Source organism: Haliaeetus leucocephalus, unplaced genomic scaffold (genome assembly GCF_000737465.1).
Source record: "Haliaeetus leucocephalus isolate CR32 unplaced genomic scaffold, Haliaeetus_leucocephalus-4.0 Scaffold763, whole genome shotgun sequence".
Taxonomy (NCBI): Eukaryota; Metazoa; Chordata; class Aves; order Accipitriformes; family Accipitridae; genus Haliaeetus; species Haliaeetus leucocephalus.
The window spans coordinates 1,168,988-1,185,364 of NW_010973199.1; the positions used below are offsets into that span (position 1 = coordinate 1,168,988).

Genomic DNA, 16,377 nt, shown 5'->3' on the forward strand with positions numbered 1-16,377 from the left:
AGTGGGGTGGGGGGGGGGGGGGGGGGGGAGTAAAACTCATGGGTTGAGATAAGAACAGTTTACTAATTGAAATAAAATATAATAATAGTAGTGAAAAGGAAGATAACAAAAAGAGAGATAAAACCCAAGAAAGACAAGTGATGCACAAGGCAATTGCTCACCACCCACTGACCGATGCCTGAGCAGCGCTCTGCCCCTTCTGGCCAACTCCCCCCAGTTTGTATACTGGCCATGACATCCTATGGTATGGAATATCCCTTTGGCAGGTTCGGGTCAGCTGTCCCGGCTATACTCCCTCCCAGCTTCTTGTGCACCTCTTCACTTGCAGAGCATGGGAAACTGAGAAATCCTTGACTTAGGATAAGCACTACATAGCAACAACTAAAACATCAGTGTGTTATCAACGTTATTCTCACACTGAATCCAGAACACAGCACTGTACCAGCTGCTAGGAAGAAAATGAACTATCCCAGCTGAAACCAAGACACGCTGTACCAACTTTATATAAGGAACTTTGCCACTTGTCTTTATCCCCACAAACAAAAGGGATTTGATCAATACCTTCAGCTTACAGCTTTCGGCATACTCTAGCAGTAGGGGCTTTTGCCAAAATCAGTATTTTATAATATAAATTCAGCATAATGGGGAAATTATTCAGCCATTGATATTCTCTGTTCAGAGGTAAGTAGCTCAGTACAGTCAAGTTAATACTGGAGACCTCTACGTTATTACACCTAGATGACAGCAGCACCCAGCGAGAGCTCAGCCAGGCTGCAGCCCGCTTGTGCTGAACGATGTACAAATGCAGACCATTTGCAAACGTGTGCAGTGGCTTAGCCTTACTAATGTGAATATTTAAACTTTTTTTAGTATGGCTGACTGTAGGACAATAAAATTAAGGAAGTGTGTCAGGTTTTACAGAACGAGGGACACAACCAGCAGCATGTGCAGGTTTGCCAAAACTAACAGAACAGCACACAAATTAAAAATGTTTTGCCCAAGGCTGCATCAGTTACATTCATAGGATTACAAGGAAAACCTGTTTTGTTGATAGATGAGAATCCAGCTCTTCAGTAAATGTATGTAATCTTACCCTAATAGCTCTTATGGGTGACATCACTTACAAAGCAAAATGTTTGCAGCCAGGAATGGAGGGACATGATTTGCAGCAGCTATACAGCACTTAACACCACAGTAGCTCTCAAGGGCATGTTTTCTTTCTGGGTTTGGGCATCTTTCCAGATGTAACAGAGACATGAAATACTACCTATGTAACATAAGGTTATAGAATAGGTTTAGCATGGAAGGGACCTCTGGAGATCATCTAGTCCATCCCCCCTGGTCTGAGCGCGTCCAACAGGGTCAGGTTGCTCAGGACCATGTACAGTCAAGTTTTTAATAGCTCCAAGGATGGAGACTCTGCTTTGCTGAGCAACCTCTTCCAGTGTTTGACCACCATTAGGGTAATTTTTTTTTCTTGCACCTAATTAGAATTCCTATTGTTCACACATGTCCTTTCCTTCTCATAGGAAGGTGAAAAGTTTCTTCAATAATCTTCTAAAATAAGAGAAATAAAATAAGGCCAAATAAAAAATTAAATTTGTCAAAACTGTCTGAAGCAAGCAGAAATTTCTTACAATATATCTGGGAGTATCTGTTTGCAATTTTGTCCTTTACTGGAGGACTGATAATTACTATCTCTGGAACAAGACAGAATTAGTATTACTTCAAACCTTTATCAGTTTAGTTTGCCTTGTGATAATTTTGGGCATCGAATTTGCTTGCACACCTTTTTAACATTAAGTCAATAGAACTACTCAGAGGATGTAAATTACAGAAAATACATTTATTATTCAGGTTTTGAGCTGTAGTTTTACGTGGTTCAAAGGCACAAGAGGCTAGGATACTCCAGATAGATAGCCTTAAAATCTAGATAATGAAGATGCAGACAGCAAAAACAAGAGAGTCACACTAATGACCCTGCATGGCATTGCCCAGCACTCAGACTCCTGGGGAACGAGTTCCTGTTCCTCAGCCCAGGCAGGTTTCTTGCCTTTGTCCCACACTACACCTGAGCTACTAAGCCCTGTGGGGAGCTGGGACAAGGCTACTGGATGGACTAGAAGGACTTCGCTGTTTGTCACTTACTTCTAAGCATTGGGCAGTTTGGTTGCAGTGATGGTTCAGACCCAGCTGCTGGACATCCTGAAGAAAAGACTATTGGACTTGTGCAGATCAGAACTGCAACTGCGGGGGACACTGTGGGTTTGTGGATGCAAACACTGCGTTAGTGCACAGACAGCCAGCTAGCACATAGCAAACCTGACTTATTCGGGACATACAGGACTGGACAGGTAATAGGTGTGGTGTGCCTGTAGAAATTGTGAGGAGTATCTCTTATCTGTGCCAGACTTCATGTGCTTCTGTCAGGGAAATCACAGGAACGCAGCAGTACTACTGCAGGGTGCAATGCAGATGCTGCCTACTGCTGCTGGACTCAAGCTGGTTCTGACAGGGGCAAAAACATGTTTTCACTGTGCTGCATAGGGTAATATCTGCAGCACCAATATTGATCATTGCTGTTGAGAATTGACTATTTCTCACATATATTTGGATTCTGAATTTTTTGAGAAATGCTGCAAGAATTTTTCCTTCTCAGCTCTTTACTTCAGTCACTTCTAAATCTCTGAGCTGAAACTAAGCCAAAATTTTCATGTATAGGCTATAGTCAAAGCTCATTCAAAGGGGAAAAGATGATTGAGTTCTTGAATAGTAAAAACAGATTATTTTCTATTTTAACTCATTCTCTTTGTTGCTATATTATTATTATTAAAAACAGCTTTATTATTAACTAGGCAAAGCACTGGTTTTATTAGGAGTTTTCATCCAATCTTCTTGTTCCAGAAATTTATGTTTTGGCATCCATGAGAAAATATGCCCACCTCTGGAAATAAATGCCAGGAAATCTCCATTTGTATGTGCCCATTTGCAAACATTACACAGCGAAAGCCACTGAAGATTGTATTCTGGTTCTGCATTACCTTTTCTGTGATATTTTTTTCTAACAATGAAGCATGTCACCAGCTGAAGTCTTCTGGACACTAAGTCCTTCCAGTATCTGGTTCAGTTTACACTGGAACATCTCTTGAGGATAGGCCAATGCCCAAATTCATACCCAGCGGCATCTGCCAGATGTGAGAAAGGCTGCCTGATCCCCATAACTCGATATACAAAAAATAATTGACCTCGTGAGGCAAGAACATATTAGGAAGTATCCACACGTCTGCACACGTGGATGCCAGGCTTGAGACCGGTAAACTCCCTTCGCCCCCACACATGCTGTCATGCCTGACGGGCTCCAATCAACAGTTATTGGTGCTCCTGCTGTGCCTAACGGTCTTATGGCAGTTGGTAGGGGCAAATCCACCCTCTCCGTGGGAGAATGCAGAGCTGTTCCCAGGAGGACACTTCCCTGTGGTGCATTGTGAGACTTGCTTTTTCTTAGCAGGCTCAAGGGCAGAAGTTGTGTTAGTCTGCCAAGGCATATGGCTTTGCAGGGCCTGCACACTGTTTGGTTCTGTGTTTACTGGCAATTGTGGTTTGGGACACTAGATCAGAGAGGCAGTTCATCATTATGCGAAGGCATTGAGTATGGAGACTGAACACGGAGCATATGATAAATCTGGCAAACAAGATGAATGCTGCGTTCTCATCCATCAACACTTAAGGAGCAGCAGAACAAGACGCAGCATGGTAGGTGGGATTATACTGCCTTGCTGACATGGGATGACTAGTAATGGCTCCACAACGTCTGGAGGATGTCATGGCTGCAAGGGAGGTACTCCAGCCTTTCAGGGCCAGGGTACATGACTGAAGAAATCTATTCAGGTACTGAAATGGGCTCTCAGCAATTCTACTTTGCAGTCCAGTACATTTAGAAGATTCAGGGTAGGGTTGGCCTGTGCATGTGGAACACAAAAGTAAAACGGCACTGGCTTGAACATATCTGGATGTCAAGATTGCAAAAGCATGCACATACAGCCATGACTTGCTTTTGTCACAGTCTGTAACTGGAAAACTAGAGGCAAATATGTTTTTGTGGAGCAGAGCCTACACACTGGTGGATCCCTTAGCCAAACCATGTGCCCTCATAAGAGCTATAGACTTAAGGTTAAAGCAGGCAACAGAAATTAGGGATGCCATATGTGCTCAAATTCATGCCACGCCTGACAATTCTAATGAGTAATTACTCACTGCAAATACATGTGCTGTTTTGTGGATTGTGAACTGTTGTTAGACATGTTGTACTGATAGCTTACAGATTTTAAAGTGCTTCTTTTGCCTTTTGGGGTGGGGTTTGGGGGTGGTTTGTTTTTTTTAAGAGCGCTCCTGGGATGAGGGCACTGTTAATCTTTATGGAGTATTTTGTGCCTAATTAATTGTAAGGACTTAGGTATCTGAGGGCCTTTATTTTCCTTCACAGAATAAAATATCAATTAAAATGTAAATCTCTGAGATTGCTGGCTTGGGGACATGGGGATCCCTATAATTGAACTGTGTAGATTACTCACTGTTTCCAAATACATTAATAATATGTTGGCACAGCTGCTCCTTCTCGTTTCCTTACAATTAAATGTACAATACCAAGTGTTAAAAACAAACAATGACCTGTATTAATTTTGCCAATGTATGCAACGGGGTTAAAATAGTTGTGTAGTTAGAACACCTGATTGATAATAACAGTTAATGGTCCCCATCAAAAAGACTGCAACCTGCATGAACAAAAACTGATGAAAAATGAAGGAGTTTCACTTACCTTCTTGCCTCTTCTCATTTCCTTTCCCTTTCATGTCTGTACTTGGACATGTGATGCAGGGCTGGCTAGAGACTACCTGGATGAGAACTCTTTCTCCCCTTCATTTGCTTGAGCTGTCCGTCTCCCTGGAATCGTCTTCACTCTGTGGCAGCAAAAATGGAAAGGCCAGCTTAACTCCCTGTTAAGCATCTGCAAAGGAATCTTTGCAGTGAAAGGCACGTGCATCTCTCCAGAACAAGACACAGAGGTCCGACCCACGCTGCGGGGAGAAGGGAGCTGTGTACTCATAACCCTGTACAAGACCCACAAGAAAACATGCTGGAAGTTGCTTAGGGTGGTTGTGAACCAGCATTGCTTTCCCTAACCTCGACTTGTCTCCTTCTTATTCCACAGACGGGTGCAAACTTCTCTGCTCTGTTCCTCCTGCATTTCTCTACCTCCTGGAACATGGCCTCTCTCTTTTGCCTCTGCGGCAGTATCTTCCACAGCTCCCTGCCTAAACTCCCTCCAGAGGAGCAGCAGTATGCTCAGCCTTCTGGCAGCACAGCTTATCTTGCAGATCTCAGAGTTCCATGCAGAATCCACCCAGCTACAACTCCTTAACAAGAGAAGGAATCCCGCCACTACTACTTCTGTATATCAAGATGTAAGGTTAAAACCTTCCTTCCTCTTAATATACCATTTATTTGAAGGTTGATGCACAGAAATAGCAAAACAACAATTAAGCATAACTGAATGCTCTGAGCAACTGTAAAATTACAACATGAGCATTTTCCTTTATTTTTCATTAAAGAAAATTCTGACATCCTGTAGCAGAGGAGACAACGTGGTATCCTAGGGGTTAGAGCACTTCCCTGGGAAGTGAAATATCTGACCTTTAGGTCCTCTTCACCCTAAAGAATTTGAATCTGTACTTCTCAATAAAATGCCTAATCATGCTACAAAATAGGCTACAGCAGCAGTGTTCTCTGTCCGTCCTGCTGAAGCAGAGCCAATGTACAGCACTGAGTGCAAGTTTAATGGGACCAGGGAGAGGGGACAAGCAATAGGCGACCTGTGTGTAGCACAGCGAGAAGAGGACTCCCAGCAGTTCATGAGTCCTGAAGAGTTTTGTTCCTTGCTCCAAACGATACTTACGTATTTTAGCTTGTGATGCCCAAAACAAGCAGGACTAGCAGCAGAAAATCAGGGCTTTCACCCCTTCACTTAGGGTTTAATGAAAAAAAAAAAAGCCATCATCATCTCATCTGTACTTCCTTGTTCATTTGCATTAGGAGTTTACTTCAACTTTAAAAGCTCCTTGCTACACTGAACTGGAATTATGAGGGCCTTCCATGTGATACTTAATACCACTGCCTGGCAGGATGAAGCCTTTACTTTGCAAGCTTCAGAGTGGAATTTGAAAGAATGTTGCTGATTGCAATCTGTACTGAGCAAAGCAGTTAAGCATGTGCTTTGCTTTCTTTTTGTCAGAATTTGAAATTTTGAAGCAAGAGACTAAAACAAGAAACAAGCTGTCTTCTGGCAACAGAAAGATACAAGTATAAAGACACCATCAACTCAATACACAATGCATTTATGTCTTTAGTCTCCTCTGAAGTAATACAAACTGCCAAAACTAAATTCAAATAAATTTTCAAGATGCTGTTTTCTTTGGTTTTTTCCCTTGGTATTAGTTTCTGTACTTTGGTGGGCTCTGTCTGGATGTGTCTTCAATCTCACATTGGTAATTTCATCTCCAGGTCCCATGCGCTGTCGTACCCAACCTTTCCAATACTGTATGCGTTTCCCACCATGAGCAGTCTGTATGCAGCTGCAGTCCCTGCTGCTGAAGCATTTCAGCACCATGTCTCGCTGTCTTCAGCCGCAGTATTGAGCCCCCACAAAACATCCATGTTTGGACCCCAGACAGCCTTTTGGCTTGCACCACTGTAAGTTCTCTTGACTCCACAATGATCAATGCCATATGACATTAGAATAAAAGCACTAGGTGTGGAATGGTTGCTGGAGGTGACTTATTGATATGTCCCCTCTTAAGAGGAGGTGAACCTCCAGGGTGGGATGTAGTGGATATACACAAAATCTGTTCCATAATAGTTCCCTAAGCAACATAACCTGCAACCTTAGATGTTAGCAACCAGGGGAGCTTGATATGCTGGCTCTGAGAAACAACACGGAGGGTGAAACAGAGTGGAGACACCACGGCCAGGCTCTGTGATAGCACTGCAAGGATAGAGAACTGGAACTACTGGAACAAGAATGGAAGGTCCCTGCATTGAATCCACTGAAGCAAGGAGGTGAAACAATGGGGTTCTGTCAATGCTATGGCCTTACTTCTGATTTATATCAGAAGTGCCCAGTTCTGGAGTAGTGATGTGCTAAATCATGTTCTCTGGGTGAACTTTGCTCATTATAATGTCATTATAATACCAAAACACACCTCCATCCCAAAACCTACCCACCTTCAATGTGCAACCACCCCTCACTGAGCATGCACTCTGAATTTTCTCTAGCATATACATTCAAAAGTAAAGTGAGGAGATTTTACACCAATCATAACAAAGGTATGTATGACTAGAGTCACTCAAGCTCTACCTAAAAATAAGAAAATAGTATAAAAGGGCTTAGGAGTGGAGGAATGCTAGGGAAGATACCATCATAGACAAGTCGGAAGGACATCGGTGACTTCTGGGATCAGTCGACATGCTGAACCTCTCTTCCCCCCCACAGGGACACCTATTGGGTAAGACTCGAACCCTCGGTTATACCAAGTGCTTCCCCGGGAAACTTAGAAATCTCTATAGCATTTTTCCATAATTTAGTGTGCTTGTAGTCAACTATATTATTATTTGCACATGCTTTGCAGACAGTGTATTTATCACTGATAATCCAAAAGAACCTGTACTCCTATTGCTTTAATAAACTGTACTGTTCATTAATCTAGCTGTGATAGTTCGTTGAACATGGCCAAACTCCTTAAATCTGGCCATTCTAGTTCATTGAACATGACTAAATTGAAAGTACAGTGTGCTTTTTGTGCATCCGTAACCATGATAGTTCAATATATTGACCACGACTGGACTTACAGTGCTGAATTGGGCCTCACTCAGCATCTAAACCTAGCAATCCCCAGCCCCTCCAATATCTGAGGATAAGCTGGAACGCAAGGGGGTTTATTTTCTGCCAAACTTCTTTATCGTTTAACACAACAACTAGGTCAATGTTGCAAAAAGTCCCACATCAAAGGACACAAAAGTATTCCCTGTTTCATTTTCTTGGTTGCTGTTGATAACTAGTTGGGAAGCTTTCAGGAAATGAAATGGGTTTAGCTTTTTGCATATAAAATGGCTTTTAAAATAATGATCATAGTATATTATGTCTCTGACTTTTCCTTTAGAGACCTAAGATGTAACTGATTAACATTTATGACATTTATTGATTATCAACACACCTCTAAGAGACTGATAATACCCTAACTGGCTAATGAACAAATGTCTAATATTAGTAATACTCATTCACAACTGTATCACTACAAACGCAACAATTCTGAGTTACAGTTATATTGCCTGTTAGTAGTAGTAGTAATTCACAATTATATGACTATGAAGAAATTGTATATATCGCATGCAAGCTCTATCATACTGCAGTTCTATTGCCTTCCCTTCTCCACGTAGTATTAGGGCACAAGCCCATCCCTTCTCACCCCACCCTTGCAGGCCAAGTGTTTTGGACATAGACCTGGTGAGAGTCCAGCGGGTTGTCCCAGGGGTGTCGTCTAGCATCCTGGGGGGCTTGGGGCCACAGGTCAGCTTTACCACTGGAGGTGTCCACACTTCTGCAACCAGAATATCCCACCCTTCTTTGTTCTCCACTGCATTATACCTAATGCCTGTTATTTTCATCATTTCCTGGTTTTTTTCCTATTTAGTTATTTTAATTCCTAGTGTTTATTTCCCTCAGCCCACTTTTTCACCATCTCTGCACCTCCCTTTCTCTGCCTAGACTCGTCCCAGACAAGTGGGACCTATTTAGTGACCTGGCCCTAGGTTTTTTTTTTTTCCTCATTGGTCCCAATTCTGCTACATCCACACCACATTTTGGTGTTTCTAGCACTGTTTATCTAGGCAGTTTTGATACAATATGGTATTACTACTCATACTGTTATCTAGATACTCCCAAGACTCCCTTCAGATCCTTTCGTTCAAGTTGGTTACATTTCATCTATACCACATGCTTTTTGGACAGAATTATGTTATCTTACTTTAGCCTTGACTTCCCTGCTAACTCTGTTTAAGCCAAGTAGTTTCTTGTTTTATGCAAAGACAGCATGCACACCAGAGCAACGAAATAACCCATTTTGTGCTCACACAGTCTCTTTGCCCTTGAACAGTTTCAGTTGCCCTCCTAGTTCCAATGGCAGCGTTAGCTGATTTCAAAGCCCAGTGTTCGAGCAGAGCTCTTACTCACAGTGTGGCCCTGCACATGCCAGTGCTTCCACCCAAGTACATCCTTGCACATGGCAAGCAGACGGTGCAGAAGTCACCAAGAGAATGTCTTGCTACTTCAAAGCCTCACCACAGGCCTTTCTTAGCACAAGAGGACACAAGCAAGAAAGGGCATAAAGAAGAAGGCAGAAATCAGTCTCCTACAGCCTGCACTGCTGACACAGTGGCAGACAATGGCAGTGGGAAAGAGCCCAGGCCACATCATGTCTTCCTGCAGCAACCTCTTCCTTCTTCTGCACAGCAGGGAGAAGCTGAAGTAGAAGCAGAAGGGAGAGCGAGCAGCCAGCCAGCCCAGCACCCTGCTGTCACCAGCAGCCCTGCAGAGTCAGCACCATCTCCTGCCACCTGCAGGAGCCTCTTTTGCTTGAACGTATTACCAACAGGAAAGGGAAAGGGACCTGGAATCAGTACTCCTTCTCCAACCATTTTAATGAGGCTGATTGTATAATCTCCTCAGACCTTCTCACTTCATCTGAGTGGAAGGGAGCAAAATTTGCTTTCAATCACCCACTTCTATTTGAGAAACAATATACAGCACAGTGAGCTGAAACTTTTAAGGTCCAGTTGAATAGGTTTCCCCAGAGAGCTGCAGGACTAGGAGTATAAGAGACATAAAAAAGAGGAGGTCTAAAGAAAATATTGGACCGATACTTGTTGAAGATGGTCATCTGGCTAATAGGGATGAAGAAAAAGTGGCTGCATTCAATGCTTTCTTTGCCTCAGTCATAGTAAGACTGGGCTGCCTGGTCCCCTGAGTCAGAGGACCACGAGTGTGGGAACAGTGACTTTCCATTTGTGGTCAATGACATTGTAAGGGACCAGCTGTATCAGCTCGATGTTCACAAGTCCATAGGGCCTGCATTGGGTTTGTGTGGCAGGGTTTTGGTAGTGGGGGAGGGGGCTACCTTGAGAAGCTGCTCGAAGCTTCCCCAGCTCCAAGTCGGACCCACCTCTGGCCAAGGCTGAGCCCATCAGTGACAGCGCTATCAATCACCTCTGGGAGAACAGAGTGAAGAGGGGGAACCTGCAGCGAGGAGGGGATTGGGATGTGAGAGGAACCCCTCTGCGGACACCAGGTCAGGGAGGAAGGAGGGGAAGAGGTGCGCCAGAGGAGCAGATGCCCATCTGCAGCCTGTGAAGGACCCCACGCCAGAGGAGGTGGATGCCCCTGAAGATGTCCATGACTCCATGGGAAAGCCCGCGCTGGAGCAGCCTGTGTCTGAAGATCTGTGGCCCGCAGAAAGGACCCACGCCAGGGAAGTTCATGGAGGACTGTCTCTCGTGGGAGGGACCCTACCGTGGAGCAGAGGACGAGTGAGGAGTCCTCCCCCTGAGGAAGAAGGAGCGGCAGAGACAAGGGGTGGCGAGCTGACCCCAACCCACATTCCCCGTCCCCCTGCGCTGCAGAGGGGAGGAGGGAGAGAACTGGGAGTGGGGTTGAGCTGGGAAGGAGGGAGGGGTGGGGGGAAGGTGTTTTAAGATTTGGGTTTACTTCTCATTATCCTGTTTTGATTTGATTGGTAACAAATGAAATTGATTTCAGGTTTTTTTCCCAAGTCAAGTCTGGGTTTTGTCCGTGACAGTAATTGGTGAGTGATCCCTCCCTGCCCTTGTCTTGACCCACAAGCTTTTCTTTATATTTTCTCCTCATCATCCCACAGGGGGACAAGTGAGCAAGCGGCCTCATGGTGCTTTGTTGCCAGCTGGTCTTAAACCATGACAGGGCCTGGGTTCATCTCTGGATTCATCCCAGAGTTCTGAAGAAGCTAGTGGATGTTATGGCAGGACCCCCCTTGATCATCTACCAAAGGTTTTGGGAGTCCAGGGAGGTCCCTGCTGACTGGAAGCTAGCCAATGTTATTCCAATCTACAAGAAGGGCATGAGGTAAGACCCAGGGAAGACCTCTTAGTCTTAGTTAACCTCTTAACCTCAGTTCCTGGAAAAATTATGAAGAAGATTATACTGGGCACTATTGAAAGGCATTTGAAGAATAACGCAATCATCAGGCACAGTCAATAAGTGTTCACAAAGGAAAGTCCTGTTTAACTAATTTGATATCCTTCTATGATAAGGTTACCCGCCTAGTGGATAAGGGAAGGTGGTGGATGTAGTTTTTCTGGATTTTAGTGAGGCTTTTGATGCTATCCCTCACAGCATCCTTCTGGACAAGTTGTCCAACTGTGGGATGAGTGGATTCACGGTGTACTGGGTGAAGAACTGGCTGAACAGCAGGGCTCAAAGGGTTGCAGTGAATGGGGCTGCATCTGGCTGGCGACCAGTCATCAGTGGTGTTCCTTAGGGTTCAACTCTAAGGCCAGTCCTGTTCAATATATTTATCAATGATTTGGGTGCAGGAGTTAAACGCACCATTAGCAAGTTTGCTGATGATACCAAACTGGGAGGTGCTGTTGACTCTCTTGAGGGACAAAAGGCCTTGCAGAGGGATCTAGATAGATTGGAGCATTGGGCAATGATTAATGGGAAGAAATTTAACAAGTCAAAATGGAGGATTCTGCACCTAGGACGGAGTAATGCCGGGCCCAAGCATAAACTGGGAGAGGAGTGGCTGGAGATCAGCCCTGCAGAAGGAGATCTGGGGGTGCTGGTTGGCAGCAGGCTCAATATTAGTCAGTGGTGTGCCCTAGTAGCCAACAGGGCAAACCACATCCTGGGGTGCATCAAACACAGCATAACCAGCTGCTCAAAAGACGTGATTATCCTGCTGTATTTAGCATCGGTGTGGCCTCACCTTGAGTACTGTGTGGAGTTCTGGGCCCCACAATTTAAGAGGGATGTGAAGGTCCTTGAATGAGTCCAGAGGAAGGCAACAAAGGTGGTGAAAGGGCTGGAAGGCATGTCCTATTAGGAGTGGCTGAGGAATTTGGGGTCATCAAGTTTGAAGAACAGGAGGCTGAGGGGAGACCTCGTTGCTCTCTACAGCTTCCTGAGGAGGGGAAGTGGAGAGGGAGGTGCTGAGGTCTTCTCCCTGGGATCCAGTGATAGGGAATGGCTCAAAGCTGCATCAGGGGAGGTTTAGACTGGACATGAGGAAGCATTTCTTTACCGAGAGGGTGGTCAAACACTGGAACAGGCTTCCTAGAGCGGTGGTCGATGCCCCAAGCCTGTCAGTGTTTAAGAGGCATTTGGACAATGCCCTTAATAACATGCTTTAACTCTTGATCAGCCCTGAATTGGTCAGGCAGTTGGACTAGATGATCGTTGTAGGTCCCTTCCAACTGAAATAGTCTATTCTATTCTAAACAATCCCAGAAGAGATCCATTAGCAAGGAGACATGCATTGCTGCAAAAAACACTTCACCAATGTCAGCAACAGTATCACATCTTACTGTTAAGAGTCACTTTTTCTTGACAGGGAGCACAGATTCTCCTCTCACTGCCAAAGCTTCATCTCGGTGCCAGCAGCCACAGCCAGGCTGCATTGCCAGTTGCCACTTTTCACTATCATCCGGCATCTCACTTCACTTTACTGCCAAAACCCTCACCTCAGTGCCAAGACCCACTGTCACAGCTCACTGCCATCTGGCAGTTCCCATTGCCAACCCCACACAGTCTCGTCTTACTGGGTGCATCTGCAAAGGAATGACTGCTCTCACCAAAGGCATGACTGCTGCTGACGTAGACAGACAGCAGTACCTGCAGAGCTGTGGCAGCACTAACTGCAAACCTAGCCTAGCAAAAGCATCCATGCAACCATGGGAGTACTTGGTCTGCACGAGGGCCACACTGCCCCCACGCCGCTGCTTGGTGAGGGATGTGATTCCCAAGGTGGGCTGATGGGGCAAAGGCTACACGGATTAGAGTCACAGCCTTGGCTGAAGGCAAGAAACACCCCACAGCTGCTTCCCAGTCCTTCTGCTCCTTGACGATGTTATCAGAGAAGCTGCATCCTTTCCATAAAGACACCCCAGGGGACTGCATGAAGGATTCATGGTAATGTGACCAATGTTAAAACCACCAGATTAAAAGGCAGCAATTCCCAAGTGACCGGGAACTGACAAGGACAAGGACAACACACAGTGGCCCTTGGGGAAATGGCTAAGCTGGGACAAACTGTAATATAAGAGACAGTGAGTGGGATTGTGTGTGAACTCTGGACACCTACAATGTGGAAATGATTCATCTCACTTTGAAGAGGACCTCTGCATTTTGTCACATGAACTGCACCATTACTTTTAGTTATTTCTCCTCCTACATGATTCAGGAATAGTGCTCTACAATATCTAGCTCAGATGCCTTCACATTTGAACAGATAAATCTCACCCTGCACCTAGAGGTAGTGTACCCTCTGCTTAGAAGGCATATTCTAGATGCTACAGGTCTCCGCATCAGAATTTGCAATCAGTCTCTCACTTTTACTCATTTGCTTTTAAATTTCTGAACTTTCAGAACTTCAGAAAACAAGATTTTAAAAAGCCACACACTTTACCTTGAAGAATCAATATAGTCTGTATGATAATACCAAATGATTTATTCAAACTGTCTAAAAATAATACTCCTTTTTTGATCTTTTGTTAGAATTAATTAGAATTCATTCACATGACTTTCCACTTTGATCTGTAAATCAATTTCTGACCCTACCAGCAGTTTGTGAAATATTTATTAGCACAGGATTATTATCACAGCCTGCTTATTGTCTAGATTATCCAGCAGCACACATGCCAGCATATTATTGCTGAGAAACTTGGCTATGGTATTTGTCTGTAAATTATGGCAGTAATTTTCTGTGTCCCAGTCTCTGCCCTACTACACGTTTCTGTTTACCCACATGTTTTGGTCTGACAGTACTGTTCCATCTTGACTGTCTCTTTGGCCTGCTATACAGACATAATCTTGCCAAGCAAGATTACAAAATCGATATGATTAAATCAAATAATGGTATTATAATGAAGTAAGCTCCAAAAGAGAAATTTAAATTACTTGTGGATGTCATACTTATTTTAAAAGTGGAGTGTCTGATTTATGGTTATTTTTCTATGCCAGTAGGACTCCTTGCATATTAAATGTGAAACTAGATATAATTTAGGGGGAAGATACAATAAATGTCTACAAAAGCATATGCGTCATGGAAAAGATGAATAGGGATTGATCCAAATACCTTCCCATAACTGGGGCCCATCAAATTAAACTATGTTTGAAACAAACAGAAACTGAAACAAACAGTGGTGTTGATATAACAGGTTGTAATCCTGTGGAATTCCTTAACAAAAAGGCTGTGGATGCCAGAAATTTGCACAGTCCCAACAGGAGACCAGAAAGAATACTGTGGGAAGAGACCTTTTGGGGGTTATTACACCATCACAAGCTCAGGAAATGCCCTGAACATAGTTGAAAGATGGGGCAGTGGCAGGGAAAAGGCATCAACACAGGTTGCCTCATTGTTATGCTTCCTTAATTGTCCAGTTATGGCCACACTTGGAAATGTAATGAGGGACTAGAGGGACCCAGGATGGCTGCTCCTATGTTCTTAAAGTTTGTAGATGTTTACACCGAGCTTCCTCAGAAATGGTTGCTAGAGGCTGGCATTATTTCCTCATGGGAAAACACGAGGAAGCATCTAGAGTCAGCATCTAGATAGCAGGCAAGTGGTAAGGGCTTAGGCAGGGGAAGATAGGAGGAGAAATACCACAGGAAGCCTCTGAAAGCAAAAAGCAAGCAGTTGTTTTGAATTAAATAACTGGACGGGCAAAAGAAAGGATTCAAAAAGGAGATGACAAAGTGAGGATTATGAAAATGGTCTTTCAGCAACGATCTCAATGAGTAGGACAAGAATGTCAACAGAGGAGAAAAGCACAGTAAAACGACTACGATGTTGAAAGTCTGAGCAAAATTTTTGCAGAAGATTAGCTGTACTGCCTCAGGCTGTCAGTCCACCTTGCTCAGTATCATCCCTCTGGCAGCAGCAATAACAAGTGCATAAGGAGTTTCAGTTGTTTGTTGTTGGAATGGAAAGCCAGTATGTTAAGGGCTGATAAAATACACGCACAGCCCAAATACAGCTATGGCAAGAGAATTTGTTGCATCCCTCCATCACTGCAGTTAGGAAGGATTGTTGAGATGGTACCTCTCTTCCCTGTCTTCTGCCCATGAGGCAGATACTGCGTGTTGGTCCTTACAGAGGACCAACAAGCCACAGAGCCTATGGAAGGTGAGGAGCAGGGAAGATGAACCAAGTGATGGTGACAGCTTCAGGTTTAGGCTCTCCTGCCTTCTCATCCTCAGTGCTCTTCAGCAGCATGTGGCACTGACAGCTTTGTGTCTGCTGCCTGGGATCCTTCATCAGGGCTGTCACCATCAGGCCATCCTTCTTGCCTTGCTCATTACCCCCCTCCCTGGATGGAAGGACTCCTGCCAAGACGTACTATTTAATTTTGCACCAAATATTTAAACTTGAATAACAAGCAGGACCATCATATTGTTCACAGTGGCTGCGGAATGGGAAATTTCAAGGAAAAGATGAAAATCTCGGCCTTACTCATGCTACGTTGCAGATGACAACTGCAAATCTTTGAGAGAACTGTCAGCGATACTTGTTTAAGCGCATCTCTGGTTTTCATCTAAGTACTGCTAAATATAAAATCCGTAAGCAACTTAAGAAAGAGGAACTGTGACCCGAAGCTTTTGTCTGAACGCCATAGCTGCTGGCTACGATGCAGCACATACGTCCCCCTTTGATGCCGTGTGGTCCAGCTTTTGCCCAGGGAGCGATAATACGTGCTCCGTCCCCAGCCCGTTCCAGCGATGGACAGCAAGGCCTGCTCCCCTGTGTGAAGACACAGGCCCGAACCCCACTAGGCTGAGGCAAGCCGAAAGCTGCCCTCTGCGTTTCTGGCAAGCTCTCCACCCCTCGGGCTGCTTTATCAGGCACGACTAACCCCACACGAGCTTTAAAAAGCAAGCAGCTGGAAGGGTTTCTGACGGGAGCACCTAAACCCTGACGTGCCCGCAGGTTCCAGACCTTCAGGGCGCAGCCAGCTCGGGTGAGGGTCTCCCTTTCCCTCACGGCCGCCACTCCCCTCCCCCTTCTCACAAGCCAC

At 44.7% G+C, this 16,377-nt stretch overlaps 1 protein-coding gene and 1 pseudogene across 1 annotated transcript in view; both read left to right on the plus strand.

Moving 5' to 3' along the window:
• Positions 1–11,006: 11,006 nt before the first annotated feature.
• On the plus strand, positions 11,007–13,117 carry LOC104840406 (annotated as a pseudogene).
• Positions 13,118–13,208: 91 nt separating this feature from the next.
• PANX2 (pannexin 2) overlaps positions 13,209–16,377 on the plus strand; it is a 26,455-nt gene continuing 23,286 nt past the window's right edge. Inside the window, exon 1 of the mRNA XM_010581318.1 lies at positions 13,209–13,273. Coding sequence (XP_010579620.1) covers positions 13,209–13,273 — 65 coding nt within the window. The remainder of the gene's footprint in view (positions 13,274–16,377) is intronic.